General features: G+C 53.1%; 1 protein-coding gene across 3 annotated transcripts in view; it reads left to right on the top strand.

Moving 5' to 3' along the window:
- Window positions 1-25,044, top strand: part of reln (reelin) — a 97,853-nt gene that overhangs the window by 61,504 nt on the left and 11,305 nt on the right. The window contains exons 12-49 of one of the 3 annotated variants that reach the window (XM_049019581.1): window positions 720-871; window positions 1,096-1,211; window positions 1,416-1,624; window positions 2,013-2,141; window positions 2,242-2,351; window positions 3,063-3,129; window positions 3,255-3,488; window positions 4,443-4,604; window positions 5,252-5,488; window positions 5,968-6,160; window positions 6,288-6,400; window positions 7,309-7,446; window positions 7,631-7,817; window positions 7,948-8,153; window positions 10,822-10,993; window positions 11,182-11,388; window positions 12,001-12,236; window positions 12,342-12,499; window positions 13,631-13,838; window positions 13,916-13,992; window positions 14,222-14,380; window positions 14,480-14,674; window positions 17,216-17,489; window positions 17,572-17,712; window positions 17,791-17,968; window positions 18,403-18,487; window positions 18,579-18,761; window positions 19,066-19,234; window positions 19,411-19,513; window positions 19,621-19,847; window positions 20,145-20,368; window positions 20,718-20,931; window positions 21,403-21,661; window positions 21,986-22,235; window positions 22,874-23,042; window positions 23,135-23,275; window positions 23,725-23,902; window positions 24,649-24,842. In XM_049019581.1, coding sequence (XP_048875538.1) covers window positions 720-871; window positions 1,096-1,211; window positions 1,416-1,624; window positions 2,013-2,141; window positions 2,242-2,351; window positions 3,063-3,129; window positions 3,255-3,488; window positions 4,443-4,604; window positions 5,252-5,488; window positions 5,968-6,160; window positions 6,288-6,400; window positions 7,309-7,446; window positions 7,631-7,817; window positions 7,948-8,153; window positions 10,822-10,993; window positions 11,182-11,388; window positions 12,001-12,236; window positions 12,342-12,499; window positions 13,631-13,838; window positions 13,916-13,992; window positions 14,222-14,380; window positions 14,480-14,674; window positions 17,216-17,489; window positions 17,572-17,712; window positions 17,791-17,968; window positions 18,403-18,487; window positions 18,579-18,761; window positions 19,066-19,234; window positions 19,411-19,513; window positions 19,621-19,847; window positions 20,145-20,368; window positions 20,718-20,931; window positions 21,403-21,661; window positions 21,986-22,235; window positions 22,874-23,042; window positions 23,135-23,275; window positions 23,725-23,902; window positions 24,649-24,842 — 6,654 coding nt within the window. Of the gene's footprint in view, window positions 1-719; window positions 872-1,095; window positions 1,212-1,415; window positions 1,625-2,012; window positions 2,142-2,241; window positions 2,352-2,507; window positions 2,558-3,062; window positions 3,130-3,254; window positions 3,489-4,442; window positions 4,605-5,251; window positions 5,489-5,967; window positions 6,161-6,287; window positions 6,401-7,308; window positions 7,447-7,630; window positions 7,818-7,947; window positions 8,154-10,821; window positions 10,994-11,181; window positions 11,389-12,000; window positions 12,237-12,341; window positions 12,500-13,630; window positions 13,839-13,915; window positions 13,993-14,221; window positions 14,381-14,479; window positions 14,675-17,215; window positions 17,490-17,571; window positions 17,713-17,790; window positions 17,969-18,402; window positions 18,488-18,578; window positions 18,762-19,065; window positions 19,235-19,410; window positions 19,514-19,620; window positions 19,848-20,144; window positions 20,369-20,699; window positions 20,932-21,402; window positions 21,662-21,985; window positions 22,236-22,873; window positions 23,043-23,134; window positions 23,276-23,724; window positions 23,903-24,648; window positions 24,843-25,044 lie in introns of those variants that run through there. The other 2 variants (XM_049019573.1, XM_049019591.1) reach the window with 2 other exon arrangements.

The following is a 25,044-nucleotide window of genomic DNA, read 5'->3' as shown; positions in this document are numbered from 1 at the left end:
GTGCGGATCGGACCACAGCGAGCACACCATGATGACTGTCCCGGCGCCGTTAACGAGATGTTTCCCTTGCTGCCCCACTGCTCGCCTGTCGCAGTGGCACTGGAGGGGGGGGCAGTATTGGGCAGGCATTTAATGAGAGGATGAGGCCTGGGCACAGCTGCAGGTGACAGGTCTCCATCGAGGAGGGGAGCAGAGAGAGCTGGAGAGCGGAGAAGGCAGCCAGCACTGGGTGACAGGCGTGACGTTCATTAAGGAGCACCGGCCGGGCGAGAGGGGGACCTCCGGGTGACAAGGAGTCAGGCAGATGTGATGGGAACCAGGCGGGGGGGGTGTCACCGGTGGTAACAAGGGAGTGGGGGACCGGGCGCCTTCGTTAGCCGGAGACCGGCGGCAATTAGGGGTGGTTCGAGCCGACAGGCCTGTCCTGAGCACACACTGTGCCGACTGAGGAGAGCAGCAGGAGAGGAAAGCCTTCCTGTGACTTCAAGCTGCCCGCAAGCTTGCAGAGGAGGGCTGGGGGGGTGCAGTTGTCAGGATGGCCCCCACCAGCAAGACGTGTAGCTACCCAGACCAAACAGGACTATAATAGAATGTGTGGAATTTGAGCTGACAACTTTCTGAGTTCTAACTCATTGAGCCACTTCCCCCCTGATGAGAGTCCATGGCCCAGCTGGGCGTGTCGAGTGCCCCCCTGACCTGATGTCCTGTTCCCCCTATAGCTGGGATATAACGGGTGCTGTGTACGGGACCCAGTGTGGGGAGGTGGAGTCAGGATCCGCGCTAGTCCTCCTGCGGGATGGGGAGAGGAAGGTCTGCACCCCGTACCTGGACACCTCCTCTTACGGGAACCTGCGCTTCCACTTTGTCATGGGTGAGTATCTTCCTGCTCCAGTCTGAGGTCCATCAGCTGCGGGTTTATCTTCACATTAACTGGGCACCTTTTTTACACTGACACTATGGGTGTGATTCCCCCTGCCCCGAGGTCCTGTCTGGGACCATAAGTCTTACGATGGTCTGCCATTGTGTGTGTGTGTGTGTGTATTTGTCTGTCTGTATGTGTGTTTTTAATGTGCACATATGTGTGCTGTATGACAGGTGGTGGACAGTGTGACCCGGGAGAGTCCCATGAGAATGACGTCATCCTCTTTGGCCAATCGAAAGGCCGGAGGGAGCATGTGATCCTGGACACCCTGCCTTACTCCTCCTACCAGGTATGAGGCAAGCTGAGCATGCTACTCAACAGAGTGAGAGTTACTCTGAGATTTACACAGGGCTCACAGTAAGCAATGCTGAACCCAATGAGATTTACACAGTGAACACTGCTCAGCACAGTGAGATTCATACACAGAAGGCTGCTCAGCACAGTGAGATGGTTCTAGGTGATGGAGAGTAAGCCTGTCCCCGTGTGTCTCCAGACCCCCTCGGTGGTGTCGGTGGCCCTGCCCCCAAGCCTGCAGACCCCGGTGACACGCTTCTGCCTGGAGCAGCGCATGCATGGTGGCTTGCACCGCCATGTCTGGGCTGTGGACTTCATGCAGCTGCTGCCCCTGCTGCCCAGCACCCACACGCACGTGGCCCAGTTCTCCATCAACCTGGGCTGCGGCTCCTACCAGCCAGCCAACAGGTAGAGTGGCCGTGGTGCCTCTGCTTACCCTCATGTCACACACACCTGCTGCCAGTGGCTGAGCAAGTGCAGCCCCATCAAGATTCCTGGTCTCTGCTGTTGGTTGTTACATGAGCAAACGGCCGATTAATGCTGCGTTCAGATGCCAGGACAGCTCCTTATGTCTTGTGCATATGGCTGCAGGTGTCTGTCAAACAGGCCCCATCTTTTCCACACCTCGTATTTCACTGAGCACCTGCTGTCCCATTTATGAACAGAGACACGACCAGCTGTGTTAAAATAATACGCCTTGGCATCAGTTTCTCCGTAGATTGTAGCTTATACAGGCCTACAGATCTGCTAAGATTTCGGTGTCTGATGTGTTTTTGCGGTCATGTGGGTGTCACAGTGTCAGCCTTGAGTTTTCCACCAATCACGGTCGTTCCTGGTCCCTCCTGCACATTGAGTGTCTGCCGGAACTCTGCGCTGGACCCCACCTGGCCCACAGCACCATCTACTCTTCTGAGAACTACAGTGGGTCAGTATGTCTCTGCCTTTAGCCTATGGGCGTCTGTGTGGCCTGTGTCACTGTTTTGAGTGTGCAAACCTATGTTTATTTTTGATATCTCCCCCTGTAGGTGGACCAGGGTATCCATTCCTCTGCCCAATGCAGCCTTGACAGACAGCACACGGTTCCGCTGGAAACAGACTGGGCTGGGCTTGAACACCATGTGGGCCATTGACAATGGTAGGCAGTTTCCTTCCGGCTTAAAACGGTGCAGTTCATTCCCCATAAACTGCACATGTGCTCTGTAACCTTCCTTTTCTCAATAAAAATCTTTACCTGCAATTTCATCATGCATATCACAAAAATATCTTTCTGGTCTTGCAATGTATACCCAAGGAAGGACAACTCCCTCACACACCATCTGTGTGTGGTTCAGTATACACTGAGTAAGGAATGACATATCCCTTTGCACACTTCCTGTTTGGCAGTGTACGTCTACTAAAGAAGGACTAATCCCTCGCTCGTGGTCTGTCTGGCACTGCATGTCTGACTAAGGGAGGACTAATCCCTGACACGCTGTCAGTCTGTTTGTAATATACATTGAATGGGGAATAACTAATCCCCACATGCTGTCTGCTTGTCTGCTTTGCAGTGTACGTCATATCCCATGGATAGACTGATCCCTCTCATATTGCCTATCTTGCAGTGTATAGCACAATTTAAGGAAAGACTATTCCTACACACACTGCCTGTCGTGCAGTTTTTATCACATTGTACTGAAAGAGTACTTTCTTAAATACTGTATGCTTGTTTCGCAGTATACATCACCCATATGGATGACTAATCCCTTGCAGTGTATAATCCTCGCACTCTGTTTTCCAGGCTTGCAGTGTACACCACATGCTCTGGAAGGACTAATCCCCCAACCCTCTCTGTCTTCCTGTCTTGCAGTGTACATTGGCCCGTCTTGCCTCCGCTTCTGCTCTGGGAGAGGACACTGCTCTCGTACTGGCTGCAAGTATGTGTCTGCCAGCCATCGAACCCCAGATCAATCGCGCCTTTTCTTGTTCTGGTTACACCTGCTTGCTTAGGTGCTTTCAGAGTAGGAGGGTGACCTGATCATGCTCCCCCGCCCCTCCCCAGGTGTGACCCCGGCTTCAGCGGTCCCGCCTGTGAACTGGCCTCTCAGAACTTCCCGGCTTTTCTGTCGGAGGGCTTCTCCAGCACACGCCTCTCGTCATACCACAGCTTCTCCTCACTGCGCGGTGCCGAGGTCAGCTTCGGCTGCGGCGTGCTGGCCGCCGGCAAGGCGCTGGTCTTCAACCGTGACACCCGGCGGCACCTGGTCACCACGCCGCTGGACAGCAGCCAGGCCAGGTAGGGGGAGGCGTGCTGGTCATTTAGTGACACTGCGGGTCACACGGAGATACCGATATCCAGGGATGATGGAAACCGAGACTCTGAAGGCGTCCAGGGAAGGATACTGATCCCTGGGCCACAAAAGGACCCTGATACTTCCGATGTGGTGCTTCACTGGGGTGGTGCTTCACTGGGGTTGTGCTTCACTGGGGTGGTGCTTCACTGGGGTGGTGCTTCACTGGGGTGGTGCTTCAGGAACCATGTGACCCTGCTTTCTCAATTTTACATCAGTTTGGAGTTCGGAATGTTTGGGCAATAGACAAACGTAATGCCATTCGTGTTGCAGCTGGCAGATCTGAGATCGCCCATAAGATACACAGTGTGTCTGACACAGCCAGGTAGCCCCCACCCCCAAATTTAAGCCAGTCTGTTTTCCACTCTTTTGTCACCCGCTTGCGTTTGTCCTCCTGGTGCAAAAGATGGATGGAGATGGGGAGGGGCTGCTGATTTAGGGAGGTGTGGGGGGCTCGTCTGTGCAGGATTGATGCCACGCAGCTGGACTTGCACTGAGCCACCTGATGCCTGTGTTTAATATCAGCCCCCCCACCCCGAGCGCATGCAGAGCCGCCCCGCAGCTGGCATGCTGGCCGCCATTAAAGCCGCTTCCTGCAGATGCAGCGGGTTGGAGCCGCTTGGCCGTGCGTCTGCAGGAGGGCAGAGATGAATGCGCTCGCTGATGGAGGCAGGGAGCCTCTGACATGTTTATTTCCATATGAGGGTCCGTCATTTGCTGGGTTTTTTATGCTTCATTGCTGATTTGTTCACTGTGCTGAGAAAAAAAATCTGTACAAATTTTACCGCCCTCCTTAGTGAAAGAGGGGGATGCAAGACCACCTCCCTGGTGCCTCCCTGGTGCCTCCCTGGTCTCCTTGTTCTTTCTCTGTTGGTCTCATGCCCCACTTGTACCCACAGGTATCTCCAGTTCACCCTGAGACTGGGCAGTCGCAGCACCCTGAGCTCTTGCCCTGCCCCTGATCAGCCAGGAGAGGGCGTCCTGCTCCACTACTCGTCAGATAACGGCATCACCTGGACGCTGCTGCAGCACTATGCTTATCAGGGCTTCCACGAGCCCAGGTGAGGCGGCCATTCTGTGTGTGCATGTGTATCTATGTCTGCGTATCTACAGTATGTCTGTGTCTGTGTATCTATGTCTGTGTCTGTGTATCTATGCATTTTTGTGTGTGTATCTCTGTCTGGCTGGGTCTGTGTATCTATGTCTGTGTCTGTATATATGTCTGTGTGTGTGTCTGTGTCTGTGTGTCTGTGTCTGTGTGTGTGTGTCTGTGTTTGTGTGTGTGTGTGTCTGTGTGTATCTATGTCAGTGTGCCTGTTCTTTTGTGTGTGTGTGTGTGTCTGTGTTTGTGTGTGTGTGTGCATCTTTGTCTGTGTGTGTGTGTGTGTGTGTGTGTGTCTGTGTGTATCTATGTCAGTGTGCCTGTTCTTTTGTGTGTGTGTGTGTGTGTGTGTGTGTGTGTGTATGCGTCTTTCTGTCTGTCTGTCTGGTAAGGGCAGTTCCACACCACTAGAGACAGTGCTAACTGGGACCCACTGAGTTACTCAGCACCATCTCTGGCCTTAATGAAGACAAACGAGGTTTGAGCACATAGTGCAACGGGTGGCGTGGAGTCTCCAGGGTGACGCTTCAGGGGGGAGCATGGTGGAAGAGCCTAGGTGATCCTACACTGAGTGATGTTGGCTCACGCCTGGCTAACCCCCTCCAGGATCATCTCAGTGGAACTGCCGCCCGGTGCCCGTAAGTTTGGAGTGCAGTTCCGCTGGTGGCAGCCGTACCACTCTGGCCGTGGGCAGGACGTGTGGGCGCTGGATGAGATCTCCATGACCTCGGTGCTCTTCAACACCATAAGCCTGGACTTCAGCAATGTTCTGGACGTCACCCAGAGCCTGGGCTTCTACCTGGGACACGTGCAGCCTTATTGTGACCATGACTGGACTCTGAGGTACCTAGAGCTGGGCACCGCCTGAGTGCTGCATGGTGGATAAGGTCAGGGGTTACTGATATCCTTCAGGACTGGGTAATGTGGTATAACTTGCGTCCGCTGTCAGTGTGTCACTCAGGGGGTTAGGATTGCATGCCGTGATCAGAAGGTCGCCGGTTGGAGAATGCAGAGTCAGCAGAGTGATGTCACTGTTGGGTCCCCGCTTTTCAGGAATGCCCTTAACCCCAAATCACCCTGCTTTCTAAATAATGTACATTGTTTTGGATAAAAGCTTCTGCTTAAGTAAATGCAATTACAGAACGTACATGAAATCCCTGGCTGGTCCTTGTCCTCCGTAAAACACACGGCAGCATAAATCTCATCACAACGACTCAGACCTCGGAGGTGACAGCTGTTGATCACCCAATAAGAAACCACTGAAAAGACCTGTGGGGTCTTCATCCAGCTGCTCATTGGCTCCTCTTTGCCCCCTCCCTCAGCTTCTCCGGTCCGCCCAGTCCCGGCTCCAGCATCCGCTACGTGGAGACCCAGTCCATGCAGATCGGCGCCTCCTACAGCGTACAGTTCTCCCTGGTGATGGGGTGCGGCCGAGAGCCGTCTCCCAACATCGACACCCAGGTCCGCCTGGAGTTCTCCACCAACCATGGCCTCACCTGGCACCTGGTTAAAGAGGTGAGGCCCCACCCACAACGGCCAGCAGGGGTTCTGAAGCAGATGTTTGCACGTAGCAGACACATGGTGACCTCGTGTGACCTCGTGTGACCTCGTGTGACCTCGGCATGTCGTTTTGTCCCTCCAGGCCTGCCTGCCCGGGATGCCGAGCTGCCCCGAGTTTACGGCCCCCAGTGTGTACCACCCCTCTGAGTTCAACGACTGGAGGAGGGTCACCATGCCACTGCCGCACAAGACGTGGTGAGGAAGGCACTTACACGGGCACAAACCACGCCCACTGCATGTGTTGGGAACCTTTCCCAGAACTCCATTAGTCACGTGATCACATGCCGCATGACGGCCTGCAGGTGGCATAGCGGCTACGGACTAACCTGTAGCTCCCAGGGTGGGGTTCTTGCTTGATCCAAAAAAAACCTAGCTGCTGAAATAGTTGAGAATATTTTTTTTTAACTTTCATTTTTATAGAAAGAAGGAACAAATTCAGATTCCAGGTTGGGTCAAAGATGGATGCTGTGCACTCCAGGGAGCACACTCCCAGTAGGAAACTCTCACCCTCAAACCTCCCCACCCAGTTTTTTAAGGGATGCCTTGATATGGAGACATATTTTCCAAACCCGAGCCCCCTCTGCCCCCTCTGCCCCCTCTGCCCCCTCCTCGACTTCTAAATGACAGAATCCTGATTCAGTGCCTTCCGCTCTGGGTTCACGGTGCTCCGGCATGTAAATGCAGATTAAGGAGGCTGCTTCAGCTTGCTGAGCACAGATTGGGGTCAGGGGTCGCTGTGCAATAGCTCAGACGGCCAATGAAGCGGGAAGCATGTGGCCCCGCCCACTCCCTCAGTCCGCAAACCCCACCCCATCGGCACATGGCGGTCAGGCATGTTGGGATAGGCACTGTGAAGACAGCATCCATAAATCACTTTGGCGGGGTAGCAGAACGATCATCGCTCAGCATTACGGACGCATGGCAGCTGTCACAGGAATCATCACTGAGAGTCGCGGCGGAGCAGAGGGATCAGTACACAGAGATATGCGATCATCCTCCCGCGGTTTACACACCGCCTGGGGCTCCCACAATGCCTTTCTCTCAGCTCCTGCACTTAATCCTCCTGTTAAGGGCTGTTTGCCTGTTTTCGCTGCTGGCTTTAGGTCAAGTGCCACTCGCTTCCGGTGGATCCAGAACTACTACGGCGAGCAGGACGACTGGGCCCTGGATGACATCTATATCGGGCAGCAGTGTCCGTACATGTGCCGGGGGCACGGCTGGTGCGACCACGCGCACTGCAGGTGGGTGGTGGGTGGTGGATATACCAACCAACAGAGCACAGTGTACCTGACCAAGCAATCTCAGGCCCTTACTGTCACCTCTGAGCTCCTTGAGTTAAGTTTATTTATTTTGATTATTTTTTCAGTGGAAAATGTATGAAAATAATAACAGGCACTTGCTCTTCCTCCTTTCACCCTCTCTTAGGTGTGATGATGGATTCTCAGGCCCAGACTGTCATCCCTCGTCTCCACTTGCCTCCAGCATCCTCTCGGACTTCGAATCCCAGGGTGCACTGCTCACGTCGTGGCAGGAGGTGATTGGTGGAGAGGTGGTGACCCCCGACCAGGGCTGTGGGGTCATCTCGTCCGGATCCTCGCTCTACTTCAGCAAGGTGTGGGTGCCTTGTCGTCCCGCCCACTGGGACACTGGCACACTGGAAACACGATTTACTCTGTGTATTACTCACACAGTAATGCCAAGAGGGTTCTCTTCTGGCATGTGTGTCCCATTCTTGCTGACAGGATGGGCTGAGGCAGCTGGTGAGCTGGGACCTGGACACCGAGTGGGCGGAGTATGTGCAGTTCTACCTGCGTGTGGGTGGGGATTGGGCGGAGTGTAACCATGCCGACAGCAGGGAGGAGGGCGTGCTGCTGCAGTACAGCAATGACGGCGGAATCAGCTGGGGCCTCATCGCTGAGATGTACTTCACGGACTTCACTAAGCCCCGGTGAGGGAGGGCAGGGGTGCCGAGGGGGCGTGGCTTATTGGACACTAATAAAGGGAGAGAATGATGAAGGCGTCAGGCCTGAGCCTGTTTGTGAAGACCTCGAGCAGCTCCTTTGTGTTCAAACTACCCGAGTCTCTCCAGTAAACAGATTGTTACTCAATTATAGTTTAATTTCACACTGGAGATAGCCATAAGTGATTAGCAAAAGACCTACAAACAGCCCAGAGTCTTTGCGTTTCGTAGCAGCATCTATTCATCCATCCATCATCACCAATCCATCCATCCACCCATCAATCCATCCATCAAACCATCCATCCATCAATCCATCCATTTATCCATCTATTCATCCATCTTCCAACCACTTATCCTTCCTGGGTTGTTGGACCTGAAGTCTACGTCAGGCAGCACCGGGCATGAAGTTGGGCACACCCTGGATGGGCTGTCAGTCCATTGCAGGCCCCACCCACATACAATGAGGGAAATAATTATTTGACCCCCTGTTGAATCCCTAACTGGACCCATTTATAAAAACGGCGAAGCGTAAAATTTCACTAGTAGGTTTATTATTAAATTCAGAAGATAGATTTTTAACAAAACAAACCATCAAAACCAAAATAAAATCATTATGTAACAGGTACAAATCAATGTGCCAGTGAACACCTGCTCAAGAGGGTCCGTGTTCAGGCCCATCTGAAGTATGCCAGTGAACACCTGCTCAAGAGGGTCCGTGTTCAGGCCCGTCTGAAGTATGCCAGTGAACACCTGCTCAAGAAGGTCCGTGTTCAGGCCCGTCTGAAGTATGCTAGTGAACACCTGCTCAAGAGGGTCCGTGTTCAGGCCCGTCTGAAGTATGCCAGTGAACACCTGCTCAAGAAGGTCCGTGTTCAGGCCCGTCTGAAGTATGCTAGTGAACACCTGCTCAAGAGGGTCCGTGTTCAGGCCCGTCTGAAGTATGCCAGTGAACACCTGCTCAAGAGGGTCCGTGTTCAGGCCCGTCTGAAGTATGCCAGTGAACACCTGCTCAAGAGGGTCCGTGTTCAGGCCCGTCTGAAGTATGCCAGTGAACACCTGCTCAATAGGGTCCATGTTCAAGCCCGTTTGAAGTATGCCAGTGAACACCTGCTCAATAGGGTCCATGTTCAAGACCGTTTGAAGTATGCCAGTGAACACCTGCTCAATAGGGTCCATGTTCAAGCCCATCTGAAGTATGCCAGTGAACACCTGCTCAAGAGGGGCCATGTTCAGGCCCTTCTGAAGTATGCCAGTGAACACCTGCTCAAGAGGGTCCATGTTCAGGCCCTTCTGAAGTATGCCAGTGAACACCTGCTCAAGAGGGGCCATGTTCAGGCCCTTCTGAAGTATGCCAGTGAACACCTGCTCAAGAGGGGCCATGTTCAGGCCCTTCTGAAGTATGCCAGTGAACACCTCCTCAAGAGGGTCCATGTTCAGGCCCGTCTGAAGTATGCCAGTGAACACCTGCTCAAGAGGGTCCATGTTCAAGCCCGTTTGAAGTATGCCAGTGAACACCTGCTCAATAGGGTCCATGTTCAAGCCCGTCTGAAGTATGCCAGTGAACACCTGCTCAATAGGGTCCATGTTCAAGCCCATCTGAAGTATGCCAGTGAACACCTGCTCAAGAGGGTCCGTGTTCAGGCCCGTCTGAAGTATGCCAGTGAACACCTGCTCAAGAGGGCCCATGTTCAGGCCCTTCTGAAGTATGCCAGTGAACACCTAAATAAATCCAGTGAGGCTTCGAAGAATGTGTTGTAGTCAGACAAGATCAAACTCGAGCTGTATGGAGGGAAAAGAATGCTGACTATAACCCCAGGAACAGCATCCCTACTGTCAAACATGGAGGTGGAAGCATTATGCTTTGGGGGAAGAGCAAGGGTACAGGACGGCTGCACCGCATTAAAGGAAAGATGGATGGGGCCATGTACCGTAAAATCTTGGATGAGAACCTCCTTCCTTCGGCCAGGACATTGAAAATGCATTCCAGGAGGGTCCTCCCGCAAGACAACAACCCTAAGCATACAGCTAAGGCAACAAAGGAGCATTAAAGTCATGGGGGGCCCCAAGCCAGTCTCCAGACCTTAATTCCATAGAAAACCTATGGAGGGAACTGAAGATTCGTGTATCAGCCTTAAAACCTTAAAGATTTGGAGGAGGTCTGCAAAGAGGAGTGGAGGAAAATTCCTGCTGAGCTGTGTGCAAACCTGGGGACCAACTACAAGAAACATCTGACAGCTGTGCTTCCAAACGATGGTTATTTCACCGAGTACTAATGCATGTGTTCCAAGGGATCAAATACGTATTTCCCTGGATAAATGACAAATTGGTTGGTAACTGTTACATAATGATTTTTTCTTGTCTTTTGCTGTTAAAATAAACCAGTGAAATTACAGACTTCTCCTTTGTTTATTAATGGGTCAATGTAAGAATTCTGCAGGGGGTCAAATTCTTTTTCCCTCCCTGTGCGCAGAAAAGCTGAAGTTAATAACAAAGCTGAAGTTAGAAATGTCTGTGATTACCATCATACATCATACATTCTACATTGTACAATACCTTTCACGTGAAACGGTGTGAGCGGCAGTGTGCTGAAGAAGCCCCTCGGTCAGCAGTGCCGCTGGTTCAGAGAGAGACCCTCCTCTTCCTGTTTCCTCCACAGCTTCGTTCACTACGAGCTGCCCCAAGCCGCCAAGACGGCCAGCACACGCTTCCGCTGGTGGCAGCCCCTCCACTCTGGCGAGGGCTACGACCAGTGGGCCATCGATGACATCATCATCCTGTCCGAGCGGGAGAAGCAGATCGTCCCCGTGGCCAGCCCCACCCTTCCCCAGGTTAGGGGCCTGCAGGCAAAGAGGGGCATAATTCATACAGAGGGGTTGACCTTATCATTACCTCATCATTAGCCAATGGTCAGCGCCTGGAAGATATTCCAGGCTGCGGGTGGGTGGTCCCCCGCGGGTCAAATCCCCCCAAGGCTGTCTGTCCGCTGCCTGAGTGTGACACCTGCTGCCCCCCCCAGAACTTCTACGAGAAGCCGGCGTTTGATTACCCACTGAATCAGATGAGTGTCTGGCTTCGTCTGGGCAATGAGGGCATGGATAAGGAGGGCAACGGCAGCTTCTGTGCCCCCACGCCCTCCGCCATGGTGTTCGGCCGCTCCGACGGGGATCGCGTGGCCGTCACTCGGGACCTGTCCCTGCGACCTGGATACACCCTGCAGTTCAAGGTATTCGGGGGGTGGGGGGTGGGGGGTCTCCTTTGGGCTCTCAGGTTACTCAGCCGCCACTCAGCCTGATCGTGGTGTCCAGACCTACTGTAGACATTCAGTCCCAAAATGATCCCTCTGACCTGTGACTGGGTCAGTCTCACAATCTGAGAAATAAAAAAGTAATTACAGTGGATTTTTTTGTGTTCACCTTAACTTTTCAAGTATATTAAAATTATTAATTGCTCTGGTTTAATGACTTTTTGCCAAATTGCTAGCCAAAAATCTCATTGGTGTAACAGTTTTAAGAGCAAATAACACAAAACTAGACAGACTATTTTTTAATCTTACAACATTATTGTATGTAACCCTCAATAAATAACAAATAAATTTCAGTGATATTTTTTGCCCCATTTTTTATTAGTTTTGTCATTTTCTTTCTCATCTTCATGACTTTTGCTCTACTTTTGATTGAATGTTTACCGAAATAAGAGGTTATTTTATAATACAGATTAATCAGCCCAGAGGCAAAATCAACAGTGTAGACATTGAGGAGAAGTTACGGTAGTGAGTTTGTGAGAATGACCCAATTGTCATTGCTGTTTCTTCCTTCCCGTCTCTTGCTGCTTGAAGCTGAACATCGGCTGCGAGGTCCAGTTCAGTCCACTGGCCCCGGTGTTGCTACAGTACTCCCACGACGCCGGCCGTACCTGGGCTCTGGTCCAGGAGAGCTGCTACCCCGGCTCACCAGCAGGGGGTGCCTGCGAGGGCAGTGGGCGCGAATTTCAGGAGCCCAGCGTATACAACACGGGTGACTACGAGCGGTGGAGCAGGGTCACCGTGGTGATACCACGTGGCGTGGCCGCCAGGTGAGGTGTAGGGACGTACACACGGACATGCACAAACATGCGCATGTGTGTATGTCACTCTTTAACTTTCAACTGACAGTATCTCCTTCACCTCCTTTCCCATAGTAAGACGCGGTTCCGCTGGTTCCAGGAGAGTAGCGTGCACCGAGACGCCCCCCCCTTCGCCCTAGATGGGGTGTACATCTCAGAGCCGTGTCCCAACCACTGCGGGGGCCACGGGGACTGCATCTCAGGGGTCTGCTTCTGTGACATGGGCTACACAGGTATGTATAGCCCCTTTGTGGGTACGTGCCTCGTACCCCGTGGTCCTCAATGGTACGTGCCTTGCCCCCCATGGTCCTCAGTGGTACATACCATTCCATGCTTTTTATGGCAGCGTTTCTTAATCCGGTCCTCAGGGACCCCCAGACGGTCCACATTTCCTCTCACTCCCAGGTCTCAGCACACCTGAACCAGGTATTTGGTATTTGTAATTGGCTGGGAGCTGGGAGGGAGCGAAAATGTGGGCCGTCTGGGGGTCCCTGAGGACCAGCTTGAGAAACACTGCTGTATGGTACGTGCCAATCGCCTGCAAAACAAGTCATGAGCAGGCTGAGAAGAAAGCGAGAAGTTCTGCTAAGTGAAAAGGCAGCGGATGGAGGAAAGAGAAGAAGAATATTTAATATTTAATATTTAATATTTAATATTAAAGGCTAAAAAAATCTCAACATCAGCACCTTTACTGAACTCAGTCTCTTCACACTGTGGGGGGGGGGGGGGTTTAGGAGCTGTGATCTGATTGTGTCCTGTGTTTGTCTGCGTCCGTGTGCATATGTGTGTCTGTGTGTCTGTGTGTGTGTGTGCATATGCACGTGTGTATGTGTGTGTGTGTGTGTGCACATGTGTGTGTGTGTGCATATGCACGTGTGTGTGTGTGTATATGTGTGTGTGTGTGTGTGTGTCTGTACGTGTGTGCATGTGAGCATATATGTGTGTGTGCGTGTGTCTGTGTGTGTGTGTGTGCACATGTGCATATGTGTATGTGTGTGTGTGTGTGTGTGGATTAAATTTATATTACATTGTGGAGACCAAATGTCCCCCAAAATGTAATTAAAACCTGTTTTTTGACGTTGCGGGGACCATTTCTCAGGTCTCCACAAAGATCTGTGACTGTAATCAAAAAAGTAAAAATGCCAAAAGTCTCGTATTTTGTTTGGTTACTTATGGTTAAGCTTGGGACTGGGTAGGGGATAAGGTTGTCATGTTGGGATTAGAGTTTCTCCAAACAAATGAATGGAGAGTTCTTACAAAGATATAATTACAAACCTATGTGTGTGTGTCTGTGTGTGTGCGTGTGTGTGCGTGTGTGTGCGTGTGCGTGCGTGTGTGTGCGTGTATGTGGGCGGCCGTCGCAGTGGAGCAGGACAGCTGTGTTCCCGCCCAGCCGAGCCCCACAGAGCTCATGGAAGACTTTGAGGGCAAACTCAGCCCTCTCTGGCAGAGTCTGTTCGGCACCCAAGTGGGCGCCGGCTGCGGGACCATCGCGGACGGAAAGGCTCTCTACTTCGGCGCTGCTGGGAGGAGAGAAGCCCGCACTGTCCCCCTGGACACCACGAACAGCCGGTCAGTAAGCCCCCCGACCCGCCCTGGAGCTGCCTGCTGAGCAGCTCCCCATCTCAGACAGCGTTTGTGTTCTACAGCCTGGTTCAGTTCTACATACGGATTGGTGGAAAGAGCATGGGCTCCGCGTGCACCAGGCCCCGCTCCCGAAATGAAGGTAACGATCACATCGCATGCGAAAAGCACAAAATCTGTAAACCAGATACTGATATCGCTGAGGCACTCTGCTGCCATCATGTGGTGGATCTGTGGAACTAAGTCAAACATGACCTCTGGTCAATTTAATAACATCCCTCCACTATTTTTCACTCAGCTGTCATTCTGTCATCTTGAACATATTTTTCAAAGCCTGGATTTTGCTCACCGCTGGTGTCCTCTGCCCGCAGGAGTGATTGTCCAGTTCTCCACCAACAACGGCGTGAAGTGGCACTTTCTCAGAGAGTTGGACTACAACTCCTTTCTGGAGCCACAGATTGTGACGATCGAGCTTCCGTCTCCGGCCAAAACTGCCCACACGGTGTTCCGCTGGTGGCAGCCTCAGCAGGGTGAGGGGCCCCGATCTCTCTGACCTCTGGACATGGGTACCAGGCGGTAGGGAGACGGTGGCATAAAACCCGCTACCTTCTCTCTCTTGCTTTCCACAGGGAAGCATTCGGCCCAGTGGGCTCTGGACGATGTCCTGATCGGGATGAACGACAGCTCCAGGACGGGCTTCCATGACAAGTTTGATGGGCCTGCTCCAGTGCGGCACACTTGGTACCGCGTGCAGGGTGGTCGGGTGACCGTGGACTGCCTGTCCCTGGACACGGCGCTCACCTTCAGCGGCGAGGCTACAGACAGTGAGTCCCACTCTGCTGCTGTGGCTCTCGAACCTGGAACCACGGCAATTGACGGGCATAGTCCACACATCCTGCACATTGTGTGTCTGTGCCTCTTCCTGTCTGTTGTGCGTCTGTGCCTCTGTGTCTCTATGTTGTGCCTGTGCTCTGCCTGTTTATCGTGTGTCTCTGTCTATGTGTCTCTGACGTGTCTCTGTGTGTTTACGTGTCTGTCTTGTGTCTGTGCCTCTGCCTGTCTGTCTTGTGTCTGTGCTCTGCCTGTTTATCGTGTGTCTCTGTCTGTGCGTCTCTGACGTGTCTCTGTGTGTTTACGTGTCAGTCTTGTGTCTGTGCCTCTGCCTGTCTGTCTTGTGTCTGTGCCTCTGCCTGTCTGTCTTGTGTCTGTGCCTCTGCCTGTCAGTCTTGTGTCTGTGCCTCTGCCTGTCTGTCTTGTATCTGTGCTCTGCCTGTTTATCGTGTGTCTCTGTCTGTGCGTCTCTGACGTGTCTCTGTGCCTCTGCCTGTCTGTCTTGTGTCTGTGCCTCTGCCTGTCAGTCTTGTGTCTGTGCCTCTGCCTGTCTGTCTTGTATCTGTGCTCTGCCTGTTTATCTTGTGTCTCTGTCTGTGCGTCTCTGACATGTCTCTGTGCCTCTGCCTGTCTGTCTTGTGTCTGTGCCTCTGCCTGTCAGTCTTGTGTCTGTGCCTCTGCCTGTCTGTCTTGTATCTGTGCTCTGCCTGTTTATCGAGTGTCTCTGTCTGTGCGTTTCTGACGTGTCTCTGTGTCTCTGTATGTCTGTCTTGTGTCTGTGCCTCTGCCTGTCTGTCTTGTATCTGTGCTCTGCCTGTTTATCGTGTGTCTCTGTCTGTGCGTCTCTGACGTGTCTCTGTGCCTCTGCCTGTCTGTCTTGTGTCTGTGCCTCTGCCTGTCTGTCTTGTGTCTGTGCCTCTGCCTGTCTGTCTTGTATCTGTGCTCTGCCTGTTTATCGTGTGTCTCTGTCTGTGCGTCTCTGACGTGTCTCTGTGCCTCTGCCTGTCTGTCTTGTGTCTGTGCCTCTGCCCGTCTGTCTTGTGTCTGTACCTCTGTCTGTCTGTCTTGTGTCTGTGCCTCTGCCTGTCAGTCTTGTGTCTGTGCCTCTGCCTGTCTGTCTTGTGTCTGTACCTCTGCCTGTCTGTCTTGTGTCTGTGCCTCTGCCTGTCTGTCTTGTGTCTGTACCTCTGCCTGTCTGTCTTGTGTCTGTGCCTCTGCCTGTCTGTCTTGTGTCTGTGCCTCTGCCTGTCTGTCTTGTATCTGTGCTCTGCCTGTTTATCGTGTGTCTCTGTCTGTGCGTCTCTGACGTGTCTCTGTGCCTCTGCCTGTCTGTCTTGTGTCTGTACCTCTGCCTGTCTGTCTTGTGTCTGTGCCTCTGCCTGTCTGTCTTGTGTCTGTGCCTCTGCCTGTCTGTCTTGTATCTGTGCTCTGCCTGTTTATCGTGTGTCTCTGTCTGTGCGTCTCTGACGTGTCTCTGTGCCTCTGCCTGTCTGTCTTGTGTCTGTGCCTCTGCCCGTCTGTCTTGTGTCTGTACCTCTGTCTGTCTGTCTTGTGTCTGTGCCTCTGCCTGTCAGTCTTGTGTCTGTGCCTCTGCCTGTCTGTCTTGTGTCTGTACCTCTGCCTGTCTGTCTTGTGTCTGTGCCTCTGCCTGTCTGTCTTGTGTCTGTACCTCTGCCTGTCTGTCTTGTGTCTGTGCCTCTGCCTGTCTGTCTTGTGTCTGTGCCTCTGCCTGTCTGTCTTGTATCTGTGCTCTGCCTGTTTATCGTGTGTCTCTGTCTGTGCGTCTCTGACGTGTCTCTGTGCCTCTGCCTGTCTGTCTTGTGTCTGTACCTCTGCCTGTCTGTCTTGTGTCTGTGCCTCTGCCTGTCTGTCTTGTGTCTGTACCTCTGCCTGTCTGTCTTGTGTCTGTGCCTCTGCCCGTCTGTCTTGTGTCTGTACCTCTGTCTGTCTGTCTTGTGTCTGTGCCTCTGCCTGTCAGTCTTGTGTCTGTGCCTCTGCCTGTCTGTCTTGTGTCTGTACCTCTGTCTGTCTGTCTTGTGTCTGTGCCTCTGCCTGTCTGTCTTGTGTCTGTACCTCTGTCTGTCTGTCTTGTGTCTGTGCCTCTGCCTGTAAGTCTTGTGTCTGTGCCTCTGCCTGTCTGTCTTGTGTCTGTGCCTCTGCCTGTCTGTCTTGTGTCTGTACCTCTGCCTGTCTGTCTTGTGTCTGTGCCTCTGCCTGTCTGTCTTGTGTCTGTGCTCTGCCTGTTTATCGTGTGTCTCTGTCTGTGTGTCTCTGACGTGTCTCTGTGTGTTTACGTGTCTGTCTTGTGTGTGTGCCTCTGCCTGTCTGTCTTGTGTGTGTGCCTCTGCCTGTCTGTCTTGTGTGTGTGCCTCTGCCTGTCTGTCTTGTATCTGTACTCTGCCTGTTTATCGTGTGCCTCTGCCTGTCTGTCTTGTGTCTGTGCTCTGCCTGTTTACCGTGTGTCTCTGTCTGTGCGTCTCTGACGTGCCTCTGTGTGTTTACGTGTCGGTCTTGTGTGTCTGCTCACCCCACAGAGAAGCCCCGCTACGTGGAGACCTGGGACTTCGAGGTGTCTGGCTCCTCCTTCCTCCAGTTCGACCTCAGCATGGGCTGCAGCAAGGCCGCCTCGGTGTCCCACGGTGTCCGCCTGGAGTTTTCCACAGATGGGGGGCGCCGCTGGGCCTTGCTCACCCCCGAGTGCGTACCCCCTGCCATCGGCTGCTCCAGCTATACCCAGAGCTCCATCTACAGCGCCCCCCAGTATTCGCGTTGGAAAAGGGTCACCGTTTACCTGCCCAGTGTGGCCAAGTAAGCTCCACCCACTGCCGTCTCAGGGGGTTGCATACATGCAGCCAGCAATGGAACCCAGACCGTCTGCCTTTCTCGCCAGCTCCCCCAGGACGCGGTTCCGCTGGATCCAGACCAGCTTCAGCCCCGGGGCAGATGGCTGGGCCCTGGACAATGTGCTGCTCACTCCTGGGTGCCCCTGGATGTGCTCTGGCCATGGCCTGTGTGACGGCGGGCGCTGCGTGTGAGTGACCCCCCCGCCTCCGCTGGAGTGCAGCACTCTGACGACGCTGCCCTCTGACCTTCTGCCCCCCCCCCTCAGGTGTGACCGTGGTTACGGGGGCCCACACTGCGTTCCCCTGATGCCCCTGCCATCGATGCTGAAGGAGGACTTCAACGAGAACCTGCGGGGGGAGCAGTGGCCGGAGGTGTATGGGGCCGAGCGGGGCACCCTCAGCGGGGAGCCGCTCAAGTCTGGCACGGCACTCATTTTCAAAGGGGTGGGTATGGAGGGAGCTGTGTGGCTCAGTGGGTTAGGACCCTGCGCTTATGATCGGGAGGTTGTTGGTTCAAGGGTCAGCAGAGTGATGTCCTTAAATGCTAATTGCTGCAGGGACTGTCTGACGCTGCTTCCTCTAAATGTACGTCGCTTTGGGTAAAAGCATCTGCTAACCAAATAACATGAAAAATGTAAGATGTGAATCACTCTGGGGCCTCATCTCATCGGCTTCTCTTTTCTGTGCCACACTAAACAGTTCCAACAAAACTTAGAAGTGACTGTGACTGCCTTAATTATAAATGCATTTATTGAATTTAGTCTGCTTCATAGCTGGGTCTGCCTACGCCTGCCCACTCCCTGCACTGGCTTCTCACCCACTTCCCCTGTTCTGCTCTCTCTCACTGACCCTTGCTGCCCCCCCCCCCCCCAACTCAGGAAGGGCTCCGCATGCTGGTGTCCCGCGACCTGGACTGCACCAGTGCTCTGTACATCCAGTTCTCCTTCAAGTTCATCACCAAGGGTGGGTCTGCATCTCCCATCGCTCCTGTCCGCCTCTCCCATGACGCTGGTGGCCCAGTAACCCCAGTCCCTGTGCGTGTCTGTGGATACAGGAGTCCCAGAACGGTCCCACTCCGTGCTCCTGCAGTACTCGGTGAACGGGGGCATCAGCTGGCTGCTGCTGGACGAGTTCTACTTCCCCACGTCCACCGACACGCTGTTCCTGCACCTGCCCCTCCCCCACAGCGGCCAGACCAACGCCACGCGCTTCCGGCTCTGGCAGCCTTACAATAATGGTAAGGTGTGATTCAGACACACACGCGCATGCATACATGCACATGCATACACGCACACAGACGCAGACACACACATGCATACACGCACACATGCACGCATGCACATGCATACACACGCACAAACACACACATGCAGACACACACATACACGTGCAGACACACACACAGATTCACATACATGCACATTCATGCACACACGCACAGACACACACACATGCATATACAGGTGCGTGCACGCACACAAACAAACACACAGACACACACAGACACATGCACACACACTGACACAATATGCCCCCTGCAGGAAAGAAGGAGGAAGTGTGGGTGATTGATGACCTCATCATCGACGGCAACTCCCTGCACACCCCCCCTCTCCTGGAAGACAGTTTTGAGGGGGGGCCGGTGGAGAATGCCTGGCTTTTCTATCCTGGAGGCAACATTGGGTCATACTGCCCCTACCAGAAGGGGGCGCTGTGAGTACCTTGTAATATTTGGTGATTTGTGGAGATGCTTATGTTGATTGGTGATAATTGGGCTTGACTGTTTACTAGCAAAGTGAATGTGAAAACACTGAGTGAGTGGAATAAATTTTAACCGAAATCTAATGAATGGCTTATGCTGAGTACAGCCTGAATCCATATTTCTGCAGGCAGGACGACTCGAGCATGGTATTTGTGTCCAGTGAGCTCGGGGAACATTCCATCACCACCCGTGACATCGACGTCAATGAGAACACCATCGTCCAGTTTGAGGTAGCCGAGTCAGGCAGGCCTGGGTGGCGATCCTGAGATGGGGGGGTAACTGGGTGTTTGGGGCAGCGGGGCAGTGAAGCCGCCGTTTCTGCTCTCCCGCATGGCAGATCAACGTGGGCTGCACCACAGACAACTCGGCCGCCAACGCCGTGCGCCTGGAGTTCTCGCGGGATTTTGGCGCCACCTGGCACCTGCTGGTGCCGCTGTGCTCGGGGAGCCCCCAGCCCAACTCGCTGTGTTCCACAGAGCTGCACCCCGCCAGCATCTACTACTCCGGCACCACCCAGGGCTGGAGGAGGGAGGTCATCCACTTCGGCAAGCTGCGCCTGTGCGGGTGAGGGTGCGGGCCGATCGCTAAGCCGCGCGACGCTCGTGTGAGCTGCCGATTTTGGGTAATAGAAACCGGGATCCTGCACTGAGCGTCAAAAGTATCTATCAGTAAAGTGTGTTATCAAATAACCAATCAGCTAATTAATTAATCGATTAATTATGTAGCTTATGTGAACGCTGAAAACTGAGTGCCATTGCTGTAGTGTGAGAAGATGGTAATTTGGAACATTCCAGCGTTTTCTGGTTGCCGCTGTAGAGGCTGGGGCTCCTCAGGCGACCTGCTCCTCTCTTCCCACTGCAGGTCGGTGCGGTTCCGCTGGTTCCAGGGTTTCTATGTGGGTGGCGCTGCCCCCCCGACATGGGCTCTGGACAATGTGTACATCGGGCCACGGTGCCAGGATATGTGTGGGGGCCATGGAGCGTGCGTGGGGGCTACGCAGTGCGCCTGCGACCCCGGCTACTCTGCTCCTGACTGTTCCGTGCCCCACGTGCCCAACCCTGACTTCCTGAAGGAGGACTTTGAAGGTACAGGAGCTGGCCAGGAGCATGTGCCTCTGCGGGCATGTCCGCCTGCATGCGTGTGCATGTCCGCCTGCATGCGTGTGCATGTCTGCTCCTGACATGTGGGCCACCTGAGCTTCTATGTCGGCTACAGGCGGCACCAAGCACAGATTTCTTTAGTTATATATGTATATCACCAGATAAGCTTCATATAAGGCGGAGCTACAGTGCCTGTCAACCCTGCTGTGACTAATCAGACATCAGTCCCTCCCGTGGCAGATAACGAATCTTCCCCCTTCATGGTGATCATGTGACCTGACAGCAGCGTTGAAGCTGTCCGGTGTGTTTTCGTCAGAGTGTGTTTTCTGTGTAGCTGTGGGACCGAGGCTCAGAGAAAGGCTCCGAACCGGCGAGAAGGTGCCCGTCACGCACGCAGGGGGCTTCGTAGACAGAGGGCGCTTTCTGCTACTCAGCGGAGGGAAGCCCTCCAGGAAGTGCGGGATCATGACCAGCGGGAACCACCTGTTCTTCAGCGAGGACGGCCTGCGTATGCTGGTCACCGTGGACTTGGACCTATCCAACGCCAGGTACCATGTTGACACACGTATAGGCTCTTCATACAGGTCTGCGTGCACCCTGGATCTAATAGGTACATGCACAGTCACAATCAAGGCTGCAGTAGGGGTATGGATACCCCGGCAGATTCAGGGGCCCAGCACTTTACAGGGGCCCCATCCCAGGGGTGCTGTAGGGGCCCGGATACCCCGGCAGATTCAGGGGGCCCAGCACTTTACAGGGGCCCTACCCAGGGGCGAAGTAGGGGCACGGATATCCTGGCAGATTCAGGGGATCCAGCACTTTACAGGGATCTGAATATGTTAAATTTATCCTGTGGGCCCAAGGTACATTTTTTCAGGGGGCACAAAATTTCTAGCCACTGATCTGGTGACTGGTAACCCTGCCACACACCCAGGAAACATACGGAACCAGCATGGTTACCTGAGTCCTGATACATATGGTGCATTCAAATGTCTTTCTGCACCTCACGTCTCCTGCAGGTTCGTGCAGTTCTTCCTGCGCCTGGGCTGTGGTAAATCTCCCCCAGACCCTCGCTCCAAGCCCGTCCTCCTGCAGTTCTCTGTCGACGGCGGCCTGTCCTGGGTGCTGCTGCAGGAGTTCCTCTTCAGCAACAGCAGTAACCAGGCGCGCTTGGTGGCCCTGGAGATTCCACTGCGCGCCCGCACCCCAAGCACGCGCCTGCGCTGGTGGCAGCCTTCTGAGGACGGCCACTTCCACAGTCCCTGGGTCATGGACCAGGTGAGTGATGTAGCCAAGGCAATGCCCATGAGCTTGTTGCCTGAAGAATGTTGGTTCAAGTCCTACATGCTGTGGCAGCATGAGACTTAATCTGGATTGTTCATTAAATATTTACACAAATTTTCATGCATTGTCACCCAAAGGTTGTTGGTTCCAGTCCGACAATTTGGAATAACTGCTTGTGCAGTGCTAATGTAAATATTCATGCATTGTCACTCAAAGGATGTTGGTTTGAGTCCCGCAATCTGGAGTAACTGTTTGTGCAGTTGTTTCAATCAATATGCATGCTTTGTCACATGCACCTGTGCGTGTTTGTTGTGCCAGGTGGTCATAGGGGGCAGCGCCAGTGGCTGGGGGCCCCTGGAGGACGACTTCTCCTCCAAGGATGACCGATCCTGGCTGCTGCACCCGGGCGGCACCCGCATGCCCGTGTGCGGCTCCGATGGCGAGGCCTTCGCCTTCATCGAGAAGTCCAACACGCGCTATGCCGTCACCACCGACATCAGCGTGGGCCAGGATGCCTTTGTACAGTTTGATTTCTCCGCATCCTGCTCCGTTACCAACTCGTGCTACGGTGAGCCAGAGGGGTCATGCAGGGGAGGGGAGGGCTACATTTCGTGGGGTTTGATGGTGGCGGATTGATTACACACTGGTTTTGCATTAATTAAACTAATCGCATTAATTGCAGTTAGTTGAAATAAATTTCCTTTGCAGAGTGTCTGGATTCAGGTTAGAGAGAGGGTGAGCAGCTCGGACATTCGGGAGGGGCTCAAAGTACAGTGTAGAGGCACTGCTCCTCTGCATCGAAAGGAACCAGCTGAAATGGTTCAGGCATCTATCTAGGATGCCGCCTGGATGTCGCCCTTAGGAGGCGTTTCGGGCCCCGGGGCAGACCCAGGACAGGCTGCAGAGATTATCTGTCTCGGCTGGCCTGGTAACACCATGGTATTCCGCCAGTGGAGCTGGAGGAGGTGGCTGGGGAGAGGGAGGTCTGGGCATCCCTGCTTAGATTACCGCCCCTTGCAACCCAGTCCTGGATGGGCAGCAGATGATGGATGGATGGATGGAAGGGCATTAATTAGAAATTAGTTCTGCTTAACTTCCACTGGGTGTAACTGCATCTGCTTGCAGTGTTGCTAATTTGTTCCTATGTGTTTTTGTTGCTTGTGTCTGTGCATGCTTGTGTGTGCGTGTGCATGCATGTGTGTGCAGCGGTGGAGTTGCAGTTCTCCCTGGACCTGGGCCTGTCTTGGCAGCCCCTAGTGAGGGACTGCCTACCCAGCAGCCCGGACTGCCCCACCTACACCCTGCAGAGGCTGCTGGTGTCTGACACCTACAACAAGTGGGGGCGAGTCACCCTTCCTGTCCCCCCCTACGCCAGGTCCGTCCCACATCATCATGCACACGCAGCTCTAACGCTCGCCAGTACATCGCCGGCTGGACTTACTCCCCCCTGCGCTGTGTGTCTCATAGGTCCCCGGCGACCCGGTTCCGCTGGTACCAGCCAGCTCCCTTCGACAAGCAGCAGACATGGGCTCTGGACAACCTGTACATCGGAGATGGCTGCCCGGACATGTGCTCCGGACATGGGCGCTGTCAGCAGAGCACCTGCGTGTAAGTCACACAGGAGGGGCGTGGCCTAAAAGCAGGGATCTTATTGGTCACTTCCATGCAGTGTAGACATTTCAAAGAAACAATGTAATGTGCAAAGACAAGCTGGTATAGAAGATGGATGGATGGATGGATGTTTTTTGTACTGTATTTATGTAGGTAGAATGCGTTCCCAGATTTGAAAAGTTGCTCTTGAACAGCTGTGAACGTATACATATAATTATATGTCAATGGGGCCAGTAGGAGACACTGTCTATGTGGTCATAAGAAGCTGCTGTTCACATGGCCAGTAGGGGGCACTGTCCATGTGGTCATAAAAAGCTGCTGTTCAAATGGCCAGTAGGGGGCACTGTCCATGTGGCTAGTATGTGCTTGCTTCTGGTGCAATAGATAATTGCTGAGTGACCAATAGTATGAAAGTCCACCATCTGCTCACTCCCGTCTCTCCCCAGATGTGACCCGGAGTGGGGTGGGGTTTATTGCGACGAGCCGCAGTCGCCCCTCCCCTCCCAGCTCAAGGACAGCTTCAGTCGGGCGCCAAATCCCAGCAGCTGGCTCTTGGTAACAGGGGGCAAGTTAAGCAGCGTGTGCGGGGCCGTGGCCTCGGGGGAGGCGCTGCACTTCAGTGGGGTACGACTCCCCGGCTCTGACTCCCCGGCTCTGACTCCCCGGCTCTGACTCCCCGGCTCTGACTCCCCTGCCACTCTCAGCCACAGCCTTTCATGCATGTTTATAAACCAAACAAAACCCAGCTGGACTGCAAGTTGTCAAGATAACCAGGATATTACTGTAACAAATCAGGCATAAACTCATCAGTGTAACAAATCAAGCATAAACATAATGCTGTAACAAGTCAGACATAAACAGATTATCACTGTAACAAATCAGATGTAAATAAATTGATACTGTTACCTATCAGACATAAACAGGTTATCACTGTCGCAAATCAGACATAAACACAATATCATTATCACATATAAGACATGAACAGATTATCATTGACAAATTAGATGTAAACAGGTTATCACTGTTTTTTCTCAGACGTAAACTATTAATTACAAATCAGATGTAAGCAAATTGTCACATATTAGACGTAAACAGATTAACACTGCGACAAATCAGGCATAAACAAATCATCACTGTGACAAATCAGGCTTAAGATATTACTGCGACAAATCCGATGCAAAAAATCTACTGCTACGAAAACTGAGCCTGCAAAAAAAGCATTATTTTTAATAGTTCTATTTAATAAATGGTCCTTCAACAAGTCCTGCTATTGCCCCTTCGGCTGGTCAATTTATAAATATTGTGTTGATGTACTAAACCACCATACTGTATATTTAATGACCCTCCGTGCCGATTCCCCTCATGCTCAGAGCTGCAGTCGTCAGCTGGTCACCGTGGACCTGAACCTCACCAGCGCCGAGTTCATCCAGTTCTACTTCATGTATGGCTGCATGGCGCCCCCTAGCAACCGCAACCAGGCAGTGCTGCTGGAGTTCAGCCTGAATGGTGGCATCAGCTGGAACCTGCTAACGGAGATTTTCTATGACCAGTACAGCAAGCCTGGGTAGGCGCCTGTGCTGCGTTAGGAATATAAAGGCTATGGACTTAAATGCCAGAGTGCCTGTAAAAAATAATGACCTTCCCTCTCAGTCATTTTGGATAAAGGATAATATGTCTATGCCCTGCTTGGCAGGGAACACATTCAGGCTTTCAAAATCCATGAGAAACTAATCTCTAATTTTATCTATGTAGTAAAACTACTCCCC

This window comes from Brienomyrus brachyistius, chromosome 1 (genome assembly GCF_023856365.1).
Source record: "Brienomyrus brachyistius isolate T26 chromosome 1, BBRACH_0.4, whole genome shotgun sequence".
Classification (NCBI taxonomy): Eukaryota; Metazoa; Chordata; class Actinopteri; order Osteoglossiformes; family Mormyridae; genus Brienomyrus; species Brienomyrus brachyistius.
Note: the sequence above shows the minus strand (reverse complement) of the source record. Positions and strands in the feature narration are given on the sequence as shown.